Source organism: Salarias fasciatus, chromosome 8, assembly GCF_902148845.1.
Source record: "Salarias fasciatus chromosome 8, fSalaFa1.1, whole genome shotgun sequence".
Taxonomy (NCBI): Eukaryota; Metazoa; Chordata; class Actinopteri; order Blenniiformes; family Blenniidae; genus Salarias; species Salarias fasciatus.
This window is the reverse complement of record NC_043752.1, coordinates 544,922-569,436: the sequence shown is the minus strand read 5'-3', so window position 1 is coordinate 569,436 and position 24,515 is coordinate 544,922. Positions and strand designations below refer to the sequence as shown.

Here is a 24,515-nt window from a genome sequence, read left to right as displayed (position 1 = left end):
CTGTAGTCAGAAATGGTTGTGTTGCTGTGTGACAGATGAACTTTTGATCACATGGTTTTATAAGACGGGAGGAAGAGTCTCCTTCACAGCAGGCGCATCTCAAAAACATCCCAATGTCTGACGAGTTTCACTTCGTCGATTATTTCTGGGTAATGAAGACGTCAGTTAAAACGGGGATCAATAAAAAAGATTCTTCTGGTATTTTCAGATACTGTTTTTGTAATTTATTGTAATTTATAAAAAAGGTACAAATAAAAAAGGAAGAAGAAAAAATGCATAAAACATTTCCTTTTAACTCTCAGCATATTCTAATTTTTTTAAGATGCGCCTGTTCAGTCAAAATGAGGCAAAACAGCTTCAAAATTGCTGATTGATTATTTTTTGATCCATAATTTGTGAACATGAAGCAACATTCAGTATAGAATTGATTTAAATGATGAAATATGCTGTAACGCTGTGTTTTTATGTGGTCCGTGGTGGAATGAGACTCCAGCTGGTTGGAAACTTGGACACTCTGTATTTATTCATACAGTTCAATAAACCGCTCACGTCAAACTGTCTTTTATTCATGATTTATTTTCTTTGTTTCTTACCTGGTCAGTGCGACGTGATCCAGAAACGTTTTGACACTTTGGTCTGAACCAAAGTTTGAACGCAGCCTTAAAAACAGACATTTACTGAGTGAGATTTCAGGAGATAAATGGATCAGGTCCATCCGCCCTCCGTCAGTCAGGATCGAAATGCGTCACTTCAACATCTAATAACATAAATACCAGTAATCCTGCAACAGTCTGAGTCACTGGCGACTAAACTTTGGTTCGATTCTGGATTTAATCCGTCTTCACAAGAACACTTCACAGAGAAATCACCACTTGTGTAGTTTGTTTTTTAAAACCTTATAAGAGTTTAAATAACGGCTCATATAAAAATGAACAGGTTTGTGCAGAACATCACAAACAGACAACTGGGAAGATTTTTTTTATTACATTTATGAGTATTTGTCAGTGTTTATTAAAAACCAAATGTAGATATCATCACTGTTCTGTTTTTTTTTTTAAATTTTAGATATTTTTCCTATTCCTCCCTCCGCTTGGTTCCTGGTTTTATATTCATTGTGGTTTTTGTTGTTGATCCAACAACCGACAAACAATTTCAGATCATATTTTCTTCATATCTGTTTAAAGAATCTACATTTGTTCTGCTTCTTGTGTTTCTCATCAAATCAGTGGACCACGAGAAGTTAGCTGATTGTTCTCACCTGCGTCTCATCAAGCCGTCTGTCTGGTGTGTGTGTGTGTGTGTGTGTGTGTGTGTGTATAAAAGCAGCCAGTCTGTGTGTCTCTTTGCTGCCTCTCTTGTCTCTCTTGTAGCTTTACTTGTTGGACTCGTCGCTCTTTGCGTCTCAGGCGTTTGTGTTCAGTTTGTGAGGCTTGCAGCTGCTCTCTTGCTGTTTCTGGTTATTTTTGACGAGGATTCTGGATTCGACTCGCACGGCAGCAGCGGGCTTGACCTTCAACCTGCTCGGGGCTGCAGGGAGTTTCCAGACACGTCGGATTCAGTGAAAACACAGAGATGAAGCCGTGCTACGAGGCGGCCATTTTTATCATGTATAAGCTTTAATTTCATGAATAAAAAAACAAAAGTACAATACACAATTATGCCACCTTTTCAATAAATAACAGGCTCTGCTTCTCCTCCAGAAACCCTCCTTTCATTTTTCTGCGCTGCATTTTAAAGGCTGTTGGGGAAACTCTCAGAGGAGGTTTGTTTCTCCGCTGAGCCGTAAACATGAATCACACACAAGGAAAACACTCTGGCTGGAGCCGACCTCTCCGTCTCCGTCTCCAGAAAACAGCCGAGGCTGCCAGTCGTCCTCCGGCCCAGGGGACTGGAGGCATTTCCAGAGGTTCAACATCTGGCTGGAGGGCCGCCTGTAATGTCTGAGATATCCAGCAGGGGGCGCTCCTGAGGCGCCTGGCAGCAGCTCTCCTGCTGCCCTCCATGCCTTCAGGGTCAATTCAGAGCACAGAAACAACACACAGCACGTGAGAGTGGAGCACAGCAGCGCCGGTGACCGGTTCCCGAGGCGTCGGGGACCAACTCGCTCCGCTAACGCCTCTGGAAACACGAACCGTCCCGCGAACGGCCTCCGTTTCCTCCCAGACACCAACAGAGACGAGAACTCAGACAAACAGGGACACGAGCCGATCTGGCTCCCGGTGAAGCGTCACACAGTTTGTCCTCTTTAAGACCTCAGAATGAGCTTCGAGTGTGTGAACGGACAGCTGAAGAGGGAACTTGTTCTGGTTCGCATGGTTTAGTCCGTGCGTCTCGGCGGAGTTGGTTCAAGTCGTCACACTGAGACTGAGCTGCTCCAACACTGATCACCACACCCAGGGTGTCAGATGGGAACCAGAGAACACGATGCACGATCTCCAACCTGTTCATGAATTTAACGAGTCATCTCACAGAAGATAAAGCAGGAAACGAAGAATGACGTAAAAATACTGAAAGGTCAGATTTCTGGAAAATCTACTGAAGCGTAAAGAAGTCTGGACATGTGCCATCTCTGTGTAATTACTATGAATAAATATCCTGTCTGATTATTGATCCTTGATAAATGTTCATGAGAGCACTGAGTGTATTTTTCACTAATTTTTGAAAACTTCTGTCATGAAGTCCAGTTTTAGAAACGATATGAAAACAAAACAACGGACAGAAACAACAGCTGATGGATAATCCGTCTCAACACGGCTCAATATTTAGCTTTCTGTCTTCTTGAAAGGGACAGCCTATATCAAATAAATTATTAATTCCTTCACAGGTCAGTTTTAAAATCACTCGAAGGAAACACCAACAAATTTAGATAATAAATGAGAATAAAGATAGTTTTTCTCCTGTACTTTAGTTTGTGCTCAAAATTGAATATAAATCATTGAACTTGAGGCTAAATATTAGTGGAAATTGGACGGTACTGAGTTCATGATCTGTTTAATTTAATGACGAAGTTTCCTATAAAAAGACACAAAATGACATCGTGCAGCTTCAGTTTTAAATTTGTATTTTAAAATTACTCATAAAATTATTGTTGTATTGCTCTAAGAATATTTGTGAAATATCATCACAAAACTTTAACATAGTCAGAATTAAAAGCTCCTGACCCGCCTCCTCTGGGAGTTGGGTGTATTTCGGTTTGCAGCGTCCGCCCCGCCCCGTCGATGTGGGGCTCGGTGGGGTTCCAGCGGCCCTGCTGGACTCCGGGGGCCCGCCTGTCGCCCCCGGTGTTGTCTGAGGCTGTTAGCACACCTGGTGAGGAGTGAGGCGCTCGCGCCTGACGGCCGGCGACCGCAGCCTCACTCTTCATCCTGTCAGCGGCCGGGCGCCGGGCCTCTGTCAGCCGGCGTCACCCACGACTCGGGGGGAAATTCAGAGTGTCTGCGCGGTCACTCCGCGCTTCCTGTTGGCGGCGGTCTGAGGGTGACAGTGCCTCGTCTGGTTACCTGCAGGGCCGACGTGGGCATCCGGCCTGACCCACTTTCAGACACGGCGATTTGGGGAAATCCTGGAGGGTTTGGGCGAGATGGTGGAGGAGAGGTGACACGTGCCACTTCCCGAAGCTAAACTTCTGATGCTGCTAATTAAACAGAAAATACAGAAAATAAAAAGTACAGTAGAAAGTATGCTAGCTCGGCTTCAGGAGGCTGCAGAGACCAGACTTTTAATCTGAGCATGCTTTGGAAGCAATATGTGCAAACTGATCACGGCTGAATCGCTGCTGACGGCATGATCAGGTTTTACAGCATGGACTGTAAAACACGCGGACAGCGATCTACTCTGCAAGACGCTTCAGTCCTGCCTGCAGGATGAGCTCGCAAAGCACCAAAACACATTAAAGTCCATTTTTAAATCTTCTTTAAACCTTCTTTCAAAGATTTACAAGTTTATTTTCAGCTTGATCTTAAATAACCTAAAGATTCCATGTTATCCAGTTTTTTTAACAACTTTCACAGAGGCGTCAGGGTTCCACGGTATTCAGCAACTCTGTGTTTAAAGTGTATTTCCCTGAATCCAGGCTTGTTCCTGAATTTGAGCCGGTCTAAAAGTCCAGTTTGTGTGTCTGTCGGGTTTCCCACATGTTTTGCTCTTCTGCTCCTAAAATGTTCAGTCAAACACAAAACATGCTGCTTTCAGTTTTCCACCGGACCGTTTGGTTATTTTCAGTGAAGTTCCTGATGCTTCCTCTAGAGGGCGCACTCTTCCAGTGGGAATTCAGGTTACAATAAGGCGGGAAAGTGCGTCATTACGGCTGACGTAGCGTTAGCATCAGAGCTAAACCATGACGGTGAGTTCATAATAAAAAAACACTGCAGAAACCATCTCTGGAGAAGTGACATGATTTTTTTTTTATCCAGATTAGTTTGAAAAGAAATACTGAACAGATTCTATTTTTTTTAGATTTTATAAAAAAATAATTTAAATTTTCAGAATGTCCTTGTGTTGTTTTGCACTCAAACCGAAGGAAAACGTTGGGTTTGTCTGTATTGATGGATTATGATGCTCTAAATTCGCTGCTGTGGCCTAATTTAGATCCACCCGAGGTGTGTGTGTGTGTGACCTCTGACCTGGAAGAAATTAGACATGGAGGGGCGACCCTGCTGATGAGGACGTGACGACGGAGACGACGAGGAGCTGAAGTCTCTGGAAATGACTGTTATTGATTGTGGGCTTTGTGTTTTCAGACCGACGGGCTTTAGCAGGTTGGAGATGCGCATTTCCAGTGTTTTATCCAAGCAGCTCAGTCCGCTGGATTTCTTTTTAACACTCCTGACGGATTATCTCAACATCTGGAATATCAGCGCTTCACCATCAGAACAAGACACAGAACACTGAAATGAGGCAACTGTTGACCGTGTCCTGGATCTGGGTAACGGTCGTTTACAGCGCCCTCCGTCCCTTCAGTCACTCAGTCTGATTGAAATGTATCATAAAATATTGATTTCATGAGGTTCAGTATTGCTTCAATAATCTATGGATGCAAGAAAACAGCCTAGTGTGTGTATCCTGTGTGCTAAAAACCAACTTTATAAATAAATAAACAGCGAGTTGCAGTATTGCAAACCTCGGATTTGAACGGACTCCAATCAATAACGTAACGTTTGAGTCCTGCAGATGTTTTTCGTGAATCCGTCTGGTGTTTAAGCTGAGAGATATGTTGGATCACATCCAGCTGCACAGACTCACTGAAAGGTTACGCTAACATGGCCGCGGCGGATTAACCTCCCCTTCCGAACATGTGCCGAGGCTAATCTGTCTTAACCTTTGACCCCGGTTCAGTCAGCGCTGCTCTCTGCCTGCAGTACCGCAGGCTGGCCACTAGTGGGAGCCGAGGTGAATCAGGCCTAATTAAAGAGAGGATTGTGTGTTTGTGTGTGTGAGTGTGTGTGTGCGTGTGTGTGTGCTCAGACTCGGCAGGGGGAGATGAATGTGTGAGAATGTGTGTGAATGGCTGAGAGAGGCGAGACAAAGCCGAGGAGACAGAGCGGCGAGCGTTTGACGCAGGACGAACAGACACTCCCTGCAGGCGTCTGTCACCCGGCAGATATGCAGATCTTTTCTGTTGTTGTTGTTGTTTTTATCTCCAGATGTTTGGCAGGCTTTCGGTCACAGGTCTGTCGGTGTGTTTGGCGTTTGTGCGACTGCGGGCGGCGTTTCAGTCACATCTGCTTCTGTCCGCCGCCGACTTTGACGCCAACCTTGAGAGTTCCTGCCGACGCTCGGCGGCGCGGCGGGACAGTCGGGACACGAGATGAGGTTCTGTTTTCTGGTACTTGAGTTTTTCCGCGGCACAACCGGGAGACTGTTTCCCGGCCGTGGCGGTGGGGCGGGCCGGGCGGCGAGGGGCGGCGCCGTGAGGCTCAGTGGGTATAGTAGCCGTAGTAGTCTGCGTCGCTGTTGCTGTCCTTCTCGCAGAGCGGCGGCGGCGGCGAGTTCTCGGTGCTGGACGTGTACGGAGACACCCTCCTCTTCTTGCTGTCGGCCACGCCGCCCTCGAACAGGCCCGAGTCCACCGAGTCCGCCGACTTGACGGAGGGCGGCTGCAGCCAGGGGTCCTCGGCCAGCGCGGCGCCGTCCTTGGGCTTGTCCGGCAGCAGGCCGGGCGGCGGCGGCTCCAGGAGGGGGGGCGGGTGCAGCCGCGGGTTCCCGGGCGAGGTGGACGAGGACGAGGAGGAGGACGAGGACGACACGGGGCGGTACCAGCCCAGGCCGGCGCCCGGCTTGGCGGCGTGGCCCAGGTACTGCGGCGCGGGCCGCCCGGCGCCCCAGCCCGCCGGGGCGGCGCCCGACACCCCGCCGGGGGCAAACGGGTGGTCCGGGTAGTAGCTGAGCGCGTGGTGGGCCGACGTCTGCAGCGGGAAGGGCTTGTAGAAACCGTTTCCCGAGAAGTCGCCCTCGTAGGACGAGGCGAAGTCCAGCCGGCTGGCGGCGGCGACGCCCTGCTGGGGCGGCAGGTACCAGCGGCTGTGGGGGGCGTGGCCTGGGCTGGAGGGCGGGTCCTTGTGCTGCGGGTAGAAGCGGCCCTGCGGCAGCGCGCCGGCATACGGCTCCGGCAGGTAGCCCTGCGGGTAGCAGCTCCCCGCCAGCAGCTGCTGGCTCTCCGGCGGCGACGGCGTCAGGCGGTCCGGGTCGGGCGGGGCGTACAGCCTGAGCCAGCCGGAGAGAGCAGAGTGTGAGAAGGAGAGGAAAAGAAGTCGCTGCGACTTCCTGCACAAACCTCAAACAGTATCAAAGCGCCGCAGCCCCTCACACCCTGCGACTGCAGCGCGCTCAGCAGCGATGCATCGGCTGCCAGGACGTCTCGGCTCTATCGGACAGGTGATCGCTCGCTAGCTGCTGTTTCTTCCTGTTTTCATCAGACCGGCAGCCGGAAACTGACATCAGTCCTGACTCACATAAACAAACGGTGGCTCTGAACGCTGAGCGGAGACGCTGCTCGTGCAGGATTGGTGAAAGATGCACGCTTCTTTCTATTCTTAGAAAACGCCAGATATTTCTACAGAAAGGAGCAATGCACGACATTTCAAGGCGACAGCATGTGACACACACCGAGTGATCAATGAATTAACAGCAGTGTCTTTAAAGGTTCATTAAGGAGCTTTACAACCTTAAAAATACTTATTTTCCACCATAAATATGTTCCACATTTTTAATGATGTGTACAATGTGCCCTGACATATTTATTACAAGTACTGCTAACAGCGCTAAATTGTCAGTTGAAAGTCACAGTGCCGGTCCGGCTCCAGCATTTTTTTGGGGAGAATTTGAAAGGAATGACGTAATGCGCACTCCGGCTGGTTAGGTTTCGTTTTGTCCGCCATTACTCTGCCAGATGCTTAGTGAGCAACAACTGAGCAGGATCTTCCAGAAAGTCAGAACAGACTGGCTTCTAGCACTGCCACAGCTCCACACAGACTCCACCAGGTAAGAAGAAATCTTACTTGAGCGCTACTAAACGAGCGAGGAAGGAGTTCCCCGGGAGCCACAGGCACGAGTTTTTCACTAAGCTGCATTACGCCCAAGACCTGCGGGGGGCGCTGTTTCACATAAAACGTGCAAACTCCTCAATGCACCTTTAAATATGGCTCATTAGGGGGGGCAGGCGAGGCCCGCAGCAGAACATCAGACTTCATTCCACTAGAAACTACAAAGAAAAACAATTAATTCAGTGTTTTAATTAAAATGTAACGGTCGTTTCTACTGTTTTAGTCATAGAAGCAGACGCTGACGTGAGCGCTCCATGATTCAACTGCTGCGTTTTTATTTGCAACTTTGAAGGAGAAAATAGAGGAAATGTTTTGTTTTCATCTGCATGTTGTGCAATATTACTCAGTGTTTAAATGGTTTTTCTGTAATTGTGCTTCTGCTGACATTCTGCTGCTCGGTCAGGATCACACTGCGAAGCAGGAGGCCCCTGAGCCAGGGTTTGACCCCTGAGCCAGGGTTTGGCCCCTGAGCCAGGGTTTGGCCCCTGGAAGCTCATAGAGAGCCGACTAACCGCCTGAACAAGAGAAAGAAGTTTAAAAGATGACTTACGTGTCGTAGTTGTCGCGAAAACCTTTTGCGAAGGGGTTGTGGTCTATTTTCAGCTGAGTGATCTGTGTGGAGGGGTGGGGACAGGGGGGACAGGGGGGACGGAGGGGGGACAGGGGGGACGGAGGGGGGACAGTGACTCAAGTTTAGCAAGAACAACGCAGCGTTTCTACTCCGAGCTGAAAGGAAGAAGTCGTGAGCAGCAGCAGAAACCACCAGCGGGCCTGGAGAGGAGGCGGCCCGGCCCGGGTCGGCCGAGGCGCCCTGACTCCCCGCTGAACCTCCACAACATACGTTCAACACGCTTAAAGGACGCGCAGGAGTGCGAATTAGTGCTCATGCATGGCTGATGCACGGCTGCGTGAATTAGAGGCGTCCAGAGAGAAGCACGTCTGTTTCTCACATGAATCATTGACCGTCATCTAAACGTGTTTCAGGGTCAGAACAAGTGTTATTGTGGCTTTCTGTGAACGACCGAATGCAAATGAAGAGCTTCTGAGGGATTAAATGAATAAAGCAGAAGCAGCGTGAACTCATGCTGCGGTGAAAACAACATTATTGATTTAACTTTACTCAGAAATAAAGAAAGTGCATAAATCGATCAGGTGTCCCCTTGAAGCACACAAACCGGTTTGTGTGTGTTTTCTTTTTTTTTTGTTGGTTTTAATTTTTAAACAACTTAAAATATTTCTCAATAAAGTGTTTCTAAACTGAGCAATTAATCAGTGTTTTTGTATTTGTCCATTCGACATTATCTATACATTAAATCGAATGTATTGATTTATTTACTTGAATTTGTTGAACTTGAGTTTTATTGTTTGAATTTAATTTATTCTGATTCAACAAAATCGATTTTATTAATAAAAAGTCAAAATTGGATTTATTTGGGGATTTTCAGTGTTTCTTATTATTATTTTTAATTAAAATATTTTTATGTTTTTCTCTCAAAGATCTCTTAAATTCATTTTTTATTCATAAAATTTTAAAATTTGCTGTTTGCTGCATCCAGTCTTTTCTTGTGCATTTTTAAAAAGAATTTATGAAGCTTTTTATTTTGAGCCGCATTAGAAATGTACTAATATTTGATTGATCGATAAGTGATTAATCTCCCCTTTTCCTTCTCTTCACACCTCTTACATGAGATTTTTATCTAGTCAGAGGAGATGTTTTTCTCTCTGCTATCACTTGATTATTTGGAGCTGAAATCCGTCTCCATGTTTGTCAGAAAATAAAAAGCTCAAATGAACTTTCACCGTTTGTTTTTCCGTCGATGTGAGTGAATGAGTTGATGGACTTGCGGTAAATTGAGGAACAGTCATTCAACAAGTCATTTCTCTAAAAATATGAGTGGGGAACACGTCGTAATAAAAACAGAGAAGTGAGAAACTTTCTTTATCTTCACACCTTTGGGTTTTCTGAAAGCATGAATTTGGGCGTTTGATTGACTCACGTCTGCGTTCTGATAAGCCGTGACGGCGATGAACTGCGTCTCGGGGAAGACGAAGGTCTGCGCCTTGGAGGACAGGAAGGGGTCCTCCGACCCGTCCTCCTTCACCTCCACGATGTGCAGCCGGGGCTGGTACTTATGGAGGGACTGGAGCACGATCATCTGCAGGGACACACAGCGGGAGAGCCGCCGTCACCACGGCAACGGACCGGAACCGCAGGAGGCCAGGAGACCTCCGGAACCAGGAGACCTCAGGAACCAGGAGACCTCCGGAACCAGGAGACCTCTGGAACCAGGAGACCTCAGGAACCAGGAGACCTCCAGAACCAGGAGACCTCAGGAACCAGGAGACCTCAGGAACCAGGAGACCTCTGGAACCAGGAGACCTCAGGAACCAGGAGACCTCAGGAACCAGGAGACCTCAGGAACCAGGAGACCTCTGGAACCAGGAGACCTCCGGAACCAGGAGACCTCCGGAACCAGGAGACCTCAGGAACCAGGAGACCTCAGGAACCAGGAGACCTCCGGAACCAGGAGACCTCTGGAACCAGGAGACCTCAGGAACCAGGAGACCTCAGGAACCAGGAGACCTCAGGAACCAGGAGACCTCTGGAACCAGGAGACCTCAGGAACCAGGAGACCTCCGGAACCAGGAGACCTCCGGAACCAGGAGACCTCCGGAACCAGGAGACCTCCGGAACCAGGAGACCTCTGGAACCAGGAGACCTCCGGAACCAGGAGACCTCCAGAACCAGGAGACCTCTGGAACCAGGAGACCTCAGGAACCAGGAGACCTCTGGAACCAGGAGACCTCCGGAACCAGGAGACCTCAGGAACCAGGAGACCTCCGGAACCAGGAGACCTCTGGAACCAGGAGACCTCCAGAACCAGGAGACCTCCAGAACCAGGAGACCTCAGGAACCAGGAGACCTCCGGAACCAGGAGACCTCAGGAACCAGGAGACCTCCGGAACCAGGAGACCTCAGGAACCAGAAGACCTCAGGAACCAGGAGACCTCTGGAACCAGGAGACCTCAGGAACCAGGAGACCTCAGGAACCAGGAGACCTCTGGAACCAGGAGACCTCAGGAACCAGGAGACCTCAGGAACCAGGAGACCTCCGGAACCAGGAGACCTCTGGAACCAGGAGACCTCAGGAACCAGGAGACCTCAGGAACCAGGAGACCTCCGGAACCAGGAGACCTCCGGAACCAGGAGACTTCACCCAATAACCAGAGAAAACAGAGAAACCTTCGAGTTTTGACCACTGTTCTCCCAGAACGCCTCAGAAAGGCAACAGAGGATCTTCCTGACCTCTGACCTCTGACCTCTGACTCCACAACACATCACATCAACAGAAGATGTACCAGGAGACCTCAGGAACCAGGAGACCTATGTTCCATTCCCAGATAGAACACCGTCAAACAACCCCGAGATGAAGGTCCAGACCCTGAACACAGAGGCTGATGGGTTTTGACGAGATTCAGAGACTGAAGCCGCGGATCCAGAAGACCGGGGCGGGACAACGGAGGGTGGGGCGGCGCCGGGGCCCAGGCCGGGGGGCCGGGGCCGGGGGGCCGGGGCCGGGGGGCCGGGGGGTCAGGGCCGGTACCTGAGCCACGTTGTTGGTGCTGCCCTTGTTGTTGGTGAGCTTGAGCTTGCTGAACGACACCTCTTGCCTCATCCAGTGGGCGCCGGTGTTGGGGGAGTCGGGGTGCATGTACATCCTGTTTCCTGCAAGACGCAACGGACATTTAATGGCACATCCTCCATGGAGGCTTCGCTCAGCTGACAGCAGGAAAGACAGAAATCCTCTCAATGAACCCGGTAACTGGCTCGATCAGGAACTGAATCTGTCTATTGGTTTATGACTCTGTTACTGAGCGCGCTCAGTCCAGCGTTGAAAGCTGATTATCTTCTATCAAACACTCCGTCGTGGCTGGAACTGTAACCAGCATCACATTTTATCATCTAAATTCTCATTTCTCAGAGAAGTAACTCGTCATCATCACCATTCTGTCTGCCTTCATCTCTGTGGTTTCATTCATATTTCCTAAAAATAAATGGAGTTATTTCTCTTTCAGTTGTTTCAAGACAGAAATATAAAATCAACAGTTTCAAACCTGCAAACTCACAAAGCAGAAGAGCTGCTTGAAACAAACATTTAGAAAAAAATACTCCAAAATAAAAAAAGAAATGTGAATCTGCATTCTTCATAATTTTGCTGCGTTCTTCTTCTTCTTATAATTATTTACTACTATTATTATTAATTTGCATTATTGCATTTTTTAGGTTTTTAACATTTTTTACATTTTTTTGCATCTATCTGTTATTTTTTTCTAGTAAACTGTAAATTTCAGCTTCATGTTTGCGTAAAGTACCATGGAAATTATAAGGTGTGCAGGTGAAACAAAGAAGCCCGTAAACAGTTCTAGAGAAAGGTGTTTCCTGTGAATCTGGCTGATGCTGCTTTTGGTACTTTTCACATTTTAGAAGTGTGGCGCTGAGATTGTTTTCACAGCGTTACCACAACACAAAGCTCCACGCCACATCCCTCAGATATTAGCGCTAATGAAGTGGAGCTTCTGCACCGCAGCTTCCACCTTCCGTCACACCTGGCCGACGTGTGGCAACACCTTTCACTCTATTGTTGACACAATTCTGCTTTATTAATCAAACCGGCTCCTCTGAACATGAAGAAACAACATTCTGAACAGGGAGTAGACGTCATCGGCTGCAACCAGGTGACCTGATCGGTGGTTTTGTGGTTAACACTCTTTCTTCGTAGTGAGAGGGTTTGAATCGGGACTGATCTGGGTCAGTGTGGAGTTTGCATGTTCTGCCTTTGGGTGTGTGTGTGTGTGTGTGTGTGTGTGTGTGGGGGGGGGGATTTCATGTCTTTTCAGATCAGCTTTAGTTTATTTGTGCACAAACTCTTGACAAACACCAGAGAGCAGGATGCTGTTAAAGCGACAGACTGCATGTGTGAGTCGTACCTGGCATGTTCCCCTCTGCTTTCCCACACTGGACCCACTTTCCGCCCTGGTACCGCCAGTGGTGCTGATCCGCCAGAACCACGTCCACGTAGATGTTATAGTGAGCCGACGGGTCCAGAACGCTGATGTTGAAGCTCAGGAAGGGGAACATCCTCCTGCAACAAGCACCACAAATACAACATTCAACATTCATCTCCTGTGAGGAGCGACCAGCGCCCCCCCCCCCCCCCCCCCCCGTCCGGCCGCTTCTTCCTACAGAAACTCAGACTATTTTAATATGGCTTATGAAAATTACACATGTCATGCTGCTGAATAAATGAGGTGCTGGAACTGTGGGGACCGGGAGCGCTCTCTGAGGGGGTTCATGTATGTAAAGCTTGGAGGAGCGTCTTCCTGCGCAGACCTGGAAGGTTACGCGATGCGTTCAGTGTCATGGCCACGGCAGGGTAATGGCTGCGAGGCGGCGGCGACGGCTGACACCGCGGCTGAATATTTAATGGCGCTCTTAATAAAAGATGCCCCACAAGATGCTCCTGATTGCCGCGGCTTCACGTGTTGAACTCGTCCAGATCACTGAGGGCTTCAGTGAGACGGGTTTACCGGGAGGTCAGGGCGTCCCGGAGCGCCACGGCCCGGGCACGCTCCACTAAACTGGCACACAAACATGAGGACTGGATGGAAACAACAAATACACAAAAATGAAGGAGAAAGGCGGGTCATTAATCAGTAACATCACGGTAGTGACAGTAATGATTCCTCCCTGATCACCGTTCACATTATTAACATGATTCTGATTACTGATGTTTCTCTGGGCTCGCTCGCTTTACTGAGCATGTCGTAAAGCTGCTGTCTCCCTCAGCTAGCTTCTTACACTAATTCATCCCTCCTGAAACGGTGTTAAGCTCTCCCTCTCAGGGGAATATTAGCATTGACCTGTAGGCACAGGAGCTGTGGTTCACATTAGAAGATTTAAATAAAGGTTCATTTGTCTTTCACACAGCTGTCTGCATGGTGTTAATAAGGCTGCAGAGCATCTTCCTCCCATCAAGTGAGTGTAACAGCTGACCTCTGCTGGCCTCCAGATTATCGTGCACTAATCCACCACTGAAACTCATCCAGCCGGAAAAATCTGCTGTTTCCAGTGTTCAGTTTCTCAGAATAACAGCGTCTTCGCTTTTCCTTTAAATCATTGTTTCCTTTTTAATTTTCTATGTCTTGTCAGAATCTTACATAGAGCGCCACACTGCACAGCGCCCCCTATAGGCAAGCTTTAAAAGGACAGATGGTTCAGAAAGGAGAGATGATGCTTTGGTGCATGTTATTCACTGATCGAGGCTCACACAGCTCAGCTGCTGCTGCTGCAGTCTGCAGGAGCCCTGCTAATGCAACCCTGCTAACGTAGCTCTGCTAATGCAGCTCTGCTAACGTAGCTCTGCTAACGTAGCCCTGCTAATGCAACCCTGCTAACGTAGCTCTGCTAATGTAGCTCTGTTAATTCAGCTCTGCTAATGCAACCCTGCTAACGAAGCTCTGCTAATGTAGCTCTGCTAATTCAGCTCTGCTAATGCAACCCTGCTAACAAAGCTCTGCTAATGTAGCTCTGCTAACATAGCTCTGCTAATGCAACCCTGCTAACGTAGCTCTGCTAATTCAGCTCTGCTAACGTAGCTCTGCTAATTCAGCTCTGCTAACGTAGCTCTGCTAATGCAGCTCTGCTAATGTAGCTCTGCTAGCGCAGTTTTGCTAACGTAGCTCTGCTAATGCAGCTCTGGTAATGTAGCTCTGCTAACGTAGCTCTGCTAACGTAGCTCTGCTAACGTAGCTCTGCTAACGTAGCTCTGCTAATGCAGCTCTGCTAGCGCAGCTCTGCTAACGTAGCTCTGCTAGCGCAGCTTTGCTAACATAGCTCTGCTAATGCAGCTCTGCTAGCGCAGCTCTGCTAACGTAGCTCTGCTAATGCAGCTCTGCTAATGCAGCTCTGCTAATGCAGCTCTGCTAACATAGCTCTGCTAATGCAACCCTGCTAACGTAGCTCTGCTAATGTAGCTCTGCTAATTCAGCTCTGCTAATGCAGCTCTGCTAGCGCAGCTCTGCTAACGTAGCTCTGCTAATGTAGCTCTGCTAATTCAGCTCTGCTAATGTAGCTCTGCTAATGCAGCTCTGCTAATGTAGCTCTGCTAGCGCAGCTTTGCTAACGTAGCTCTGCTAATGTAGCTCTGCTAGCGCAGCTTTGCTAACGTAGCTCTGCTAATGTAGCTCTGCTAGCGCAGCTCTGCAGCGCTCATCTTTCCTACTGCAGAGCTGCCAACGTGTGACTGAGCAGCCCAGCTGAGGGCAGGCCGCCCAGCAGCCATCCATCACGATGCAGCTCATCTTTTCTCCGAACATCAGAGGAAAAACAAGAACGGTCCTGAAGATGCGACCCTAAAGTGACCTTCTCAGAGAGGTCAGCTCAACACGACCTCGGGTCGAGGGCGCTTGATTTTAATCACTGATGGATCATTTAGGGGAAAGGCAACAAAATAATCCTAAATAATTCTCTGTTTTCATGTTTTTGAACATAATCTTTTTCTTTTTTAAACACTTCTTTCATTTAACACTGGGAACGTGACGAGATGTCGTGAAATTATATCAAAATGAGATTTCTCAATTAAGTGAAAAGCGGGCACAACTCAGAGGCCGACCAGACTGTGATTACACACCGAACAGAGCGGCCCGGACAGGAAAACGGCCAAAATGCGGTTAAAATGCAGTTTTTAGGTCCAGCTTCCCGGAGTCCTGCAGAAGCTCCTGATGTTCTTTGGTTTAATGAAGCTTCATCTTTTTGTGATGTGTTCGTTTACAGAGCAGCGGAGTTTGAGCTCCGTGTCTTCTTCTCCTGTATTTCTGGCAGAGTTACAGAGTTACAAAGCTACAGCGCCTCCCAAAGGCCGGGAAGATGAACTACATTGTTTTAATTCGTTCTCATGATGTCCTGTGGATGCAGACACGCTTAACCCTCAAATTATTCCTATTCCAGGCAAATTTAAGCTCAAAGCTACTTTTATTCAACCTTGAAGTTTTTTTTAAAATTTTATTTACCAAATATGATCCAGGCATATTCCAAAAGTCAATAAGATGATGTACAAGAAGCACCATTGTGGGAAAAGAAATCTCTGCTTTTATTTACATTTGAACCAAAAGTGGCATGTCCAGAATTATTCACACCCTTATTAATAATTAACAGAAAAGACTTCATTCGCTATTATAGCCATCAAACCCATCCTTACTGAGCAGGGGGACTCCAGGGGACTCTACCACTTGGATTTTAGGATGTCCCCTCATTAGACCTGTGCACAAAATGCACCTGTATTGTTTTGTGAATGTTAAATAAAAAAAGGTCCGTTTTTCCAGTCATATATTTTGTTGTTTCAGTTTTCTTAAAAGTGAAGTGGAAATCTCGTCTCATCTCGTCTCGTCTCGTCTCGTCTCGTCTCGTCACACCCCTGCTGAAGATGAGTCTACAATGTGTTTGGATGAAACAGACTTTTGATTTTATCTTTGCTTTTTCCCAAAGTGTCAAGCAAAATTCACAGAACTCCCTTTAATTCAAAGGTATTCCTGTCCCTTTTGTTTTCAGGACTGTTCTTACTGAGAGACTCAACATTTCCGCTGCAGGTTGTTGGTTTGAGATGTTTCCAAACATTAGAAAAAGCTCAGATATTGAAGGATCATGAAAACGCGCAGGTTTCCAGCCACATCAGGCCTGTTTCCTCCTGCAGCGACGGCACGCTGACGTCAGGCTCACACTGAGAAAGCTGTGGCTTCGTCTCCGGGTTGATCCCTTCTGTGTGGAGTTTGCATGTTCTCCCTGTGCACGAGGGGGTTTTAGTTTGAGTTTTCCAGGTTTCCTCTTCCTGCAGACTGTGATTAAACCGTCCAGTTGCGTTTGGAGGGAGAGATGTGGACAGGATCGACCCGGAGGTGAAAAGATGAAAGCTTTGAGTTTTCAGTTGAAAACAGGCCTGAAACCTCCGTTAGCTGAAGGTCTAACGCAGGTCAGTAGTTTGACCTTTCATGTTCTTCAAATATCTCTCAAATCCACATTAAATATTACTGATTCATCATGTGGCACGGACGACACGTTAATATGATAAATTCATTGCTTTCAACTGACAATTAAGTCTTTTCTAATTCTGACTCTCTTCTCTAATCTCTTTGAAGCCCTGGTGCTCCACTGCTTTTAAATTCATGGGCTGAAGACTATTAGGTGTGTTTGAGAACACACACACACACACACACACACACACACACACACACACACACACACAGTGGTAAGGTAAAACCCGTCCTGAGCGGTCCCAGTCGGGCCCTTCTGGTCCGGGGAACAGTCCTTCTGGACTCTCAGTGAAACACAATCGTGGCAGCAGCTCTGTAAAGAGCAGGTGAAAGTTCTCTCCTTCCACTGCAGCGCTTCAGACCGCTGAAAGCAGAAACTGGGCGGCTCAACGCATGAATGGATCGGTCCGCCTCCGCCGTGTCGGAGTGACATCCAGAAAGAGGCGAACCGTTTGAGCGCTGCTGATATTATCAGCTCACTTCAAGACTTTTATAGGAAACCAAAACTGCACTTTTGTGGGGAAATGATTGAAAACACATCACAGGGGAGCGTTTGCATGCGGGGGAGGATGGGTAGAGCTGCGAACACGTGATAGCGTGCAGCGTGGCGGCGGTGTGGTAATGAAGGCTAAAAGTCACCATGCTCCGTCTGCCAGCGCTGCGCAGCGCGGCGTTTTATTTTTACATGTCAGCTTCAGATAGGAGGAAACCCGCTGTGGAGGTACAAACCAGCGCTCTGCAGCACGAGTGGGAATCAAACCTGCAGCCTGGCGGGCGGCAGACAGACTCCCGGAAACAACCGGCCGGCTCGCCCAAACCTGACAGTAACAGCAAACGTCTGCCGCCGCCGCCGCCGTCAGATAGACGGCGGCTCTCAGACGAGGCGGAGAAGCAACTCAGAGATGCTGACATTTAGGAGAAAAATCAAAATGAAGAGGAGACACCAGCAGGTGGGGGAGGGGGGGGGGGGGGGATGGGAGTGAAGGAGGAGGGAGGGAGGAGGGTTTGTCCTGGGGGGAGGGGGGGAGGGGGGAGGGGGGGGGGGGGGGGTCCACCAGGGAGAGGGAGGACTTTTCCACATGAGCGCAGCCTCTGATTCATCTGGACAGGAGTTCAGGTCCAGTTTTTGTCACCGTGCCTTCGCTTGATCATCTGTGACGAAAACATGCCGGACTACAGCTGCTGCCGGACACAAGCACTCTGCACAACACCCCCGTCCGCCTGTCTCTCTGTCCTCCTGTCTGTCTCTCTGTCTTCATGTCTGTCTCTCTGTCCGTCTGCTTCCTTCATGGACTCATCGCACCGCCGAACGCTGCGTCAGTCAAAATCGACACCGTTCTGCAGTCAGTCGGAGCGGGAAACACCCAGCAGGCCGCAGCGACTGGAACCCGGACTGAAGACAGAAACATTGTCTCCCTGCAGGTGAACTCTTCACAGTTCGGCCTGGAGCCGCGGCGAGCGGCAGCAGACGGACTCAAACCTGCGAAGTAGGCCGGCCCCTCTCACCACTGCACCACCGTGACCCCGTGTTCTCTGCACTGCTTCCATTTGTCTCCCATCAGCCACACACAGGTGTGGGTTCAGCAGGTGAAAGGTGGTGGCGCGGTGCAGCAGTGGTTAGAGCTGCCCCCTCACAGTGCCAGGAAAGAGATGACAGTTTATCTGTTTTTTTCTAGTCTAGCCTCCGTGAGAATTTCTCTGTATGTGTAGTTTGCATGTTCTCCCTGAGCGTGCAGAGGGTTTTCCTCGGTGCCTCACTGCAGCGGCCAGTCATCCAAACCTCCGTCACACGACGACGTTTTCCGGTGAAAACACAAAACTTTGGCGGCGTTTCAGGAGTCCGCTCACACGGGGAAAACGGATGAAGTCACAGATGAATTCTGGGAGCAGATGTGTCTCTCAGGTCGGTGAAGATGACCTGCGCTCCACTCAGGTGCCACAGGAAGGTTTCTGAGGCGGCACAGAGGAAGTGCTCGTTTCAGCGATCTGAAAATATTGGCGCTCTGCGCCTCTACGCACACGTAAACAGCTGAACAGGAAGTGACAGGTCATACCGTCAAAACCTTGAAATAGTCCCACTTCTGCTTTCTAAAACACTCCGAGCGCACGGACAGATCCGGCACCGCCTCCAGGACGGGCGTCTCCCGTCCGCCGCCGGTTCGGACGGTCTCAGCGTTCAGGCGCTGCTCCTGGAAAGTGTTTTTACTTCAATTCAGATTTATGATCTGTAAATCTTTTTTTTTTTTAAATTGTTTACATTAGCTCTGTGTGTGTGTGTGTGTGTGTGTGTGTGTGTGTCTGTGTGTGTGTGTGTGTTACTGAAATCACTGAAAACCACTGTGACCTGCAGTCTGTGAAAATGAGCCTAACTGAGTCGATCAAAGCAGATTTTCTGAACGACGCTATAAAAACACTTCGGCCTCATTTCGACTGAAACGGGTGGAAGTGAAGCGGCAGCCGCCCGACCCTGAAGCCCGTCACGACTTTTCTGTCTGCCTCTCGTGCATCAGTGGTCCGGTGGCTTCATACCTCGAAGTACAGAAATGAATCGGACGGTTTCCTGTGGACGAGCTGCAGACATGTTTCAGTTCGGAGTCGGTGGAGCAGAGCGAGCAGAGGAGCATGAATCCTCCGGAGCAGCTTCACGCTGCTCCACTCAGACCGAGGTTCACGTTTATTTTTCTAAAACTAACAACTCAAAGTGGCTGTAATGAAGCCGTGTTGTAACCCATGTTCTCCCTGAGCGTGTGAGGATTTTCTCTGGTTTTACCTTCAGACTCCAAACATTTGCCTCTGAGGTGAAGTGGCGGCTCTGAGTTCTTGTTTCAAGCGACTGAAAATAGTCTTTCACACTTATCCTGTGTTGTTCTCTGCAGCAGTGTTTGTGTAGTTTCATTACAAAAGCAGCCAACAGCCCCCACTAGTGGCGGGAGAAGCTCACTACGCCGTTTTCACAACGTTGCCGTGTAAACGCAAAACTTTTCTGAAGCCAATAAGCAAAGACGAGTTTTTTTCACTTGAGCCGTTGTCGTGTAAACAAGGTCTGCAAATATCTGGTTTGAAAGTGACGATAAACGAAGTCAAGACACATTTTGAATGAATTTTCCAGAATCAAAATCCCCTGAAAGCGGCTTCTGGTGAAACGCCTCCTCGACTCATTTCTGCACTCGAAGCCCAGCAGGTGTTTCTCTCTGTCGAATGCTGTGAATTCGGGGGAATTCTTCCTGATAATTATTCACCTCATCAACACACACGATGTGTGTGTTTGCACCTGCGCCTCCCTCGGCACCTCTGGCTCCTAAACTGTTTGACCTCTGACCTGCTCTCGGTTTTCCTCAACTTCGGCCTCAAATGGCATCAACAAGTGAGGATGAGAGAGGTGCAGATGAGTCCGGCCTCCGTTCCTCTGCAGCCTGTAAAAATGTGTCCGGATTTCAAAGCTTGAGGTTCTGAAGGCGAGGCGAGGCGAGGCGAGCAGGCCGGGCGCCGAGGCTTCCTGCACTTCAAAGCCGCTCGCCGCCGCCATCTGAAGCCTCGGCGGCGTTTGACCCTGCTCTCCGCGGCTCTCTGGAGCTCCTCTCACCTCTCGGGTTTTGATTAACATTGCAGGCCCGGCAGCCTCCTCTCCAAAACTCCAGCAGCAGCCCGAACCCCAGATGAAAATTTAAGGAGGATTTTCTTGTGATATCGAAGGAAGAGGAAGAAGAAACATCTTTTTTTTTTTTTTTTTTCTGTTTCTCTGCTCGATTCTTCCAAAAATCTGAATTTTTGTTCCAGAGAGTTTTTTTTTCAGCTCGTCTGATGTTTTTGCTGCAGCTTCAGATAAAAACCCCAAAAACTTTGTCTTCCTGAAATTTGTGTAAGTTGAGGTTTGTGGGTTTTTTGCACACAGTGAGAATTGAGCGTCGGAGGGAGGCGACGGCTCGGCTGCGTTTCCTTCTGCTCTCTTCTGCTCTCAGACCAGACCGTCTCAAATAAAGGTGTTTTTAGAGACCCGATCTGACCACAGTCAGGGTTTCTGGTGAACGGACTGGTTCACGCTGAAACGCAAACAGAAACATCTCAATTTCATGCAGAAAAAACCAAAATCACCACAAACTGCTGAATATTTGTTATCGCAGAATGAGTCACTCACTGAAAGACTTCACCGAGCGTTGAAAAGCAGTCTCATTTTACAGAAGCCTGTCCAAATACGACTTTAAAGAAGCGTTTCTGAACTCCTACACTTGTTTCACAGGTGAAAGGTTTGAAAATGTGCGACTGAAAACTTCGATCTTTATCTGCTTTCAAATAATGTCCAGAAAGTTGACAAGAAACAGAAAAGAAGCATTTCCAGAGTTGACTGATGGAACCGAGCGGCACAGGATTCAGTGAGAGTCTCACTGATGACGAGAAATAAGACTGCAGATGGACGGATCGGCGATCAGAAACACATTGATTATCAAACTGCAGTTCTTCATAAAGCTTCCCTGAAGTGAGATAAGACGCCTGTTTATCAGAACCCTGATAAGAAACCACTTCAAACAGAATCAAACTGCATTCAGTGAATTAAACTTTCGCCTGACTGTAGCTTGAAACTGATTAAAAATAACCAGCAAGACGAAAACAGAAACTTTCTGCTCCTCAGTCTGTCTGTCAATAAAAATCAATCAGCAGCAGCGGAAACTGCAGAAATGTGACTTTCAGTTCATTAAAATAGCTGAAAGGAAAAAACAAGATAAAAAATGTCCATAAACGTAACAAAAGCATCATCACCTGCAGTCTGACTTTTTCTTTTTAACAAAACACCAAATTCTCTTTAAATTCAGCTTTCATCTGACTGAAAATAACATGAGATGATTCCCCTTCAAAATACCTCATTTTTTTAAACTGCTGTACAGCTTAGAATTAAAATAATTCACAATGCTTCAGTAAAGTGTGAAAACAACATTTTCTAACAGAAAATTCCTCAAAAAATACTCCTGTGATTGTACACAAAATACCCAAATCTTCCCCGGAATTCCCAGAAAATAAACCTGCTTTTTGCCCTGAAAGGTGGAAACATGCTTGTTTGACTGGTAAATGACCAGGAAGTTGATTAGAAGCATTTCAGGTGTAACTGAGCTGCTGTGAAGCTTCTCTCTCAGCTGTCAACCACAAACTAAAGAAATATTTCATCTTAAAAGACTTTCCTGCAGCTGTCAAAGTGAACATTTTGCTTTAATGCTTTCAGAACCGGAAAGAACAGACGCAAAACTTAAAAAAACAAGAGTTTGAGAAGTGAAAAAAAGTGATTCGTGTCTTTTTAATTCGGAATGAGGCTGTGAGGAGATGAATGAAGCCTTTGGAAATATCAGTGTCCTATAATGTGACAGCGCGCGCGTTTCCTGCGCACAGATCCGAGCCATGAGAAAGCCATGGCCTCAAACCTTCTGTCAAACACAAGTGTCGCATATTAGTGAATTAATCCTCATCGACATGACTGCAGCTTGATGCTCGGTGACCTATCAGGGAGGCCCGGCAGCATCTCCGCTCCCCCCGCTCAGGTCAGGAGCTTTCTGCTGCGCTCCAGCAGCTTCCGCACCCACTTCATTCACCACGCTTTCAACTTTTATCCTCTTTTAACTCACAACCAGGCAGTTTGCCTTTTTTACATGCACGGAAAATATATATAGGATTTTATTTACCTGCCATTTTATTATCATAAGCTAATTAATGCTCAAATCACAGTAAGATGGCAAATATTTCGACCTTTTTGCAGGGAACAAAAATATGAAATATTAAAAAAAAAAAAAAAAAAAGATCCTGTCCACGGCAAAGCACAGTAGTCCCGCCACAGAATACTTTTCCCACAGTGAATGAGGCAAGGCATGATTTTTGAGCCTGCTGTGATGTGGTGAAGGCCCCCCGCTGACTTCAGGGGTCAAACTGAAGCTCACATCGGCTCCACTTTTCGCACCATCAGCTTTGGTCCGCGACCAAATTTGACGCGTATAAAAGCGCGTCTGTGGCGTGAACTGCGGTTGATTAGACATTTTAAAGAAGGCCCATTTCTTAAAGGAAGTGACATCTTAAAGGATTTCTGCAAATGTTTAAGAAATGACAAATATTTCTAATATTTTTAATATTTTTCATTTTTTTACGCAAAATAAACACGATAAAAATTCACTTTTAAACTATTTTATACTTAATGTGAAATTTCCCTTTACTCCTAACTGTTATTTCAGTCCATTTACAGCTCCTGTTGTATTTTTTTGTGTTATTTCTAATAGTGCAACGAATCTAAAAGAGAATTTGTGAAAGTGTGGAATGCGGTGCGCTCTGCGTATTGGAGCGCGCGTGAGTTAAAATGTGTGAAGTTGGCCTTCCAGCCTCCACGAGCTCATTTATTACAAACAAAAATGAAAAGTAAATAAACCAAGGGGATTTTTTATATATATATATAAATGACACTAAATGTGTCAGTGTTTTAAAGCTTACATTAGTGAAAGAGTGAATAAAGTGCGTAAAAGCTCAACTCAAGCGGTGCCAAATGTTCCCTTCTGTCATTGTCGCATAAAGATGTGTGACAGTTCGTAAGTTGAATATTCCCGGCTTACCTCCCCTGCTTGGTGATTATCATCTCGGTTTGGAACTTGTGGAACTTGGCCCACAGCGGGTAGTTATTGAGCAGCGCCTGCGTCTTCCCGCACACCTGTAGCCCAGGTAAAGGGTAAAGAGGCGCCCGCTGGTAGCCGTGCTGAAAGCTGACGGAGTAATTCTCCGGGGAGGGAGAGTACACGTCTTTCCCCGGCGTGGGAAACCCGTCTCCTGCGGCGGAGATGTATCCCTGCCCGGCTGCGGTTCTTGGCGGGGAGCGCACGCCGCCGTACGGGCAGCTGCTCAGGCTCTGTGCGTAAAACCTGCCGGGCTGCGCCCCGTATCCTCCCACCGCCTGGTCCGAGTGGTACGGCAGAGCCAGCGTGTCCTGGCCGCTCTGGACCGAGTCCGGGTAGTAAAACCTGGCGTCCTGAATCCCCATCTTGAACTCTGTTAGATCCTTGCTGCTGCGGTGGAGGTGACTGCTGATGTCGGCGCTCTTTCCGAAAGTTTGCGTTTCAGTCCCATTCAACATGCTGAGGTAGAGGCTGCCACCTATGCCGCCCATTTGCAGCCGCGCTCCCAGGCTCTGTCAAAAGTCATATGTTTGCGCTCGGACGTCCAGCTGGGTTAACGGATGCGCAACACAAATAAAAGGCTCCAAACCGCGCGTGGCGGACTGTGATCCTCAGCTGGAGCCAAAGCGCACCAACATGGTCTGATGTGAACCTCTGTCACCGCCGCGCAGAGGCTGGGGGGCTCAGGAACATCACCGACACCACCGAAACCACCTACGTGTCTGGAAACTCTTCTTTTAATCACCCGAGCAGGTGTTTGTCTTGTCTTTTTAAAGAGGAGTCGCTGCTGGAGACTCGAACCCGCGCCGCGCGCTGGAACCGGGATATATACATTTAGTAAGAGGTCATGTTCTGGAGGAGTGTCTGAGGACGTGATAGGCTCCAGATATGAAAGAGAGACATCCCCCCAATCACACACACACACACACACACACACACACACACACACACACACACACACACACACACACACACACACACACACACACACACACACACACACACACACACACACACACACACACACACACAGTTCCTTTTTAATAAATTATGCTTGAAACAGGAAAGTTTCAGCTGAGACGCTCTGTGCCTTTTGTGATCAGAGCGCATTAATAATTAATATCAATGCGTTCGCAGTTTGGTGAATTTAATCTTCATTAATATTCATTATTAATACACTTATTGACTGGTTTTACAGCTTTTCGACTCATTTATTTTGAACTTATTGTTAAAATAGGATTTTTGCGCGTCA

The 24,515-nt window shown here is 47.9% G+C and overlaps 1 protein-coding gene across 1 annotated transcript; it reads right to left on the bottom strand.

Annotated features, from left to right (window-relative positions):
• Positions 1-1,580: 1,580 nt before the first annotated feature.
• tbx21 (T-box transcription factor 21) lies at positions 1,581-24,053 on the bottom strand. Its single transcript, XM_030098710.1, has 6 exons — positions 23,207-24,053; positions 12,531-12,685; positions 11,147-11,268; positions 9,539-9,697; positions 8,092-8,153; positions 1,581-6,702 (listed from the first exon to the last, which is right to left on the bottom strand). The coding sequence occupies exons 1-6, from the start codon at positions 23,752-23,754 to the stop codon at positions 5,916-5,918; spliced, it is 1,833 nt and encodes a 610-aa protein (XP_029954570.1). The 5' UTR covers positions 23,755-24,053; the 3' UTR covers positions 1,581-5,915.
• Between the last annotated feature and the right edge of the window lie 462 nt (positions 24,054-24,515).